The sequence below is a fragment of the Propithecus coquereli genome, unplaced genomic scaffold, assembly GCF_000956105.1.
Source record: "Propithecus coquereli isolate 6110/MARCELLA unplaced genomic scaffold, Pcoq_1.0 Scaffold590, whole genome shotgun sequence".
NCBI classification, from domain to species: Eukaryota; Metazoa; Chordata; class Mammalia; order Primates; family Indriidae; genus Propithecus; species Propithecus coquereli.
This window is the reverse complement of record NW_012151841.1, coordinates 483,481-486,110: the sequence shown is the minus strand read 5'-3', so window position 1 is coordinate 486,110 and position 2,630 is coordinate 483,481. Positions and strand designations below refer to the sequence as shown.

The 2,630-nt window shown below is 35.9% G+C and overlaps 1 protein-coding gene across 1 annotated transcript in view; it reads right to left on the bottom strand.

Moving 5' to 3' along the window:
- The window catches only part of RBL1 (retinoblastoma-like 1), an 85,194-nt gene that overhangs the window by 79,252 nt on the left and 3,312 nt on the right, over positions 1-2,630 (bottom strand). The window contains 1 exon segment of the mRNA XM_012658940.1: positions 1,512-1,645. Coding sequence (XP_012514394.1) covers positions 1,512-1,645 — 134 coding nt within the window.

The following is a 2,630-nucleotide window of genomic DNA, read 5'->3' as shown; positions in this document are numbered from 1 at the left end:
AGAATTTCTTTTTCATTTAAAATGAACTGAAACCTATTTGCCATCCCTGGACAGGGCTTTAAACTTTGCTCGTGTTCCACCCCAGAAAACCAGGGATAGCAAATAGACAATGATCTCAATTAGTTCTGTCTCAAGAACATTAACACCTATTCAAACTGGATCACTCCATTTCTTCTGTTTCCTATCCAGAAAAATAATTCTATATGGTTGATACTGAAGCAGGTAATAGATATAGCTAAGACTTGTAGAGTAGTTGCAAGGGGAAAAAAAAATATGAACTATATGTAGAGAAATAGGACAACACCTTGACAAAATGACCAAAATTAACAGCATCAATGAGAGACGACAGATGGATAACATGAGCCATCAGATGTGATATCCTGAAGACACAAACTCACTTGTATAGTTTTCCATCAGGAAATGTATAATCTGCATCTGATCATAAGAAAATATCAGACAAATCCAAAATGAGGAACACTCGATTATAATAAAAAGGGGGACAAGGTGGTTGTGGATTATATTCTTCATAAATGTTAATGTCATAAAAGACAAAGATTGTGGAAATGTTTCTAATTAAAGGAGAATAAATAGAGATGATAAGCAAATCCATTAATTGATCCTAGATTGGAAACTGTACTTGAAGGAAAAAAATGCTATAAAGAACATTATTAAATTGACTAACAAAACTAGAACAGAGATGTCAAGTTAGATAAAATTATTTTATCAATGTTAACTTTGCTGAAGTTGATAACTGTACTGTAGTTACTTAAGAAACTACACATTGAAGTATTTAGGGGTAAAGGGGTATAAATTCACACTACTTACTTTGAAATGACTCAGGAAAAAATATTATTTAAGACAGAAAGATGTATATATTATATTTAAGAGAGAAAGATCAAATGACAAAGCAAATGGCATAAAAATATCAATAACAGGTGAATATGGGTCAAGGGTATATGGGTATGTTTGGCCTTTTCTTTCTTCTTTGAGACAGTCTCACTCTTTTGTCCTGATGAGTAACTCCTGGGTGAGTAACTCCTGGGCTAAAGCGATCCTCCTGCCTCAGCTTCCCGAGTAGCTGGGACTACAGGCACGCGTCACCATGCCCAGCTAATTTTTTCTATTTTTAGTGGAGACGGGTTCTCACTCTTCCTTAGGCTGGTCTTGAACTCCTGAGCTCAAGCTATCCTCCCACTTCGGCCTCCCAGAGTGCTAGGATTACAGGCGTGAGCCACTGTGCCTGGCCTGTCCTTTTCTTATTTTTGCAACTTTTCTGTAAGCCTGAAATTATTTCCAAATTTAAAAAATTAAGATTTAGCACAGAGGCCTCTGGCTTAAGTCAGAATTTGAGGAAGAATGAAAGAGGAAGAATGTGAGAATTGGGAAAGGATATCCATGTGATAACAAACTTAGAATTAAATGAAGTCAAATGACTTAAAATAAAGAGAAATTCAATTTTAAAACTAAATTTAGGGCTTATAAACAACATTAGAAAAATCAAAGTGCTTTACCTTAATTTAGCTGAACGCAGTATTCTGGTAAGTGAAACACAGTTTCCTTCCATGATACCCTTTCCAACTGTGGGAATAATGCTTTTGCGGCATGCAACATATAATGAACATGCCAACCAGTGTATAACTTCTCCCTGGCAGGCAAAAGACAAACAGCAAAATGGATATATTATTATGTTTAAATGCCTGAATTCTAAAAGCAGAAGATATTTTAGAATTATCTGTCTCAATCCTCCTTTTATAGATAAAGGGCCAGAGAAATGAAGATACTTGCCCAAGGTCACAAAGCTTAGTTGCAATAATGGGTATAAAAATCTTTACTCTTAGTCCTGTGTTCTTATAACTATACCATGCTAAATCAGTATTAATCTAAAGATAGAGCTTTCACCTACACCTCAAATCTAATACAGTCATGTACCACATAACATTTTGATCAATGATGACCTCATATACAATGGTGGTCCCTTCAGATTATAATATATTTTTACTGTACCTTTTCTGTTTAGGTATGTTTTTGATACACAAATACTTACCATTGTTTAACAGTTACCTATACTATTTAGTATAGTAACGTACCGAACAGATTTGTAGCCTAGGAGCAATAGCTTATATCCTATAGCCTAGATATGTAGTAGGCTATACTATCTAGGTTTGTGTAAGTATACCCTATGATGCTCTAACAATGACGAAATTGCCTAATGAAATGTATCCCCATCGTTAAGCGAAACATGACTGTATGACCGAAAGAGTCAGAATTACTTAAAACTTGTCAGCATTACTTTCACAATTTTAAAACACCAGTCATGGCCTTGATGATGCTGGAGTTCCTTTCACGATTTTAGTTTTATGTTTCTTCTTAACCAGTTTGTCAGAGAAAGGAAAGAACAGAGTAAAAAGTAGGCACAGGAGTCACACATAAAAAATTAACACTTATCCTGTGCAACATAAAGGAGACTGTCATTTTTGTGAGGTAAAAAGTTGGAGAATTATTCACCCCAAAACATGTCATCTTTAAAATGCAGTCATGCAGGCCGGGCGCGGTGGCTCACGCCTGTAATTCTAGCTCTCTGGGAGGCCAAGGCGGGCGGATTGTTTGAGCTCAGGAGTTCGAAACCAGCC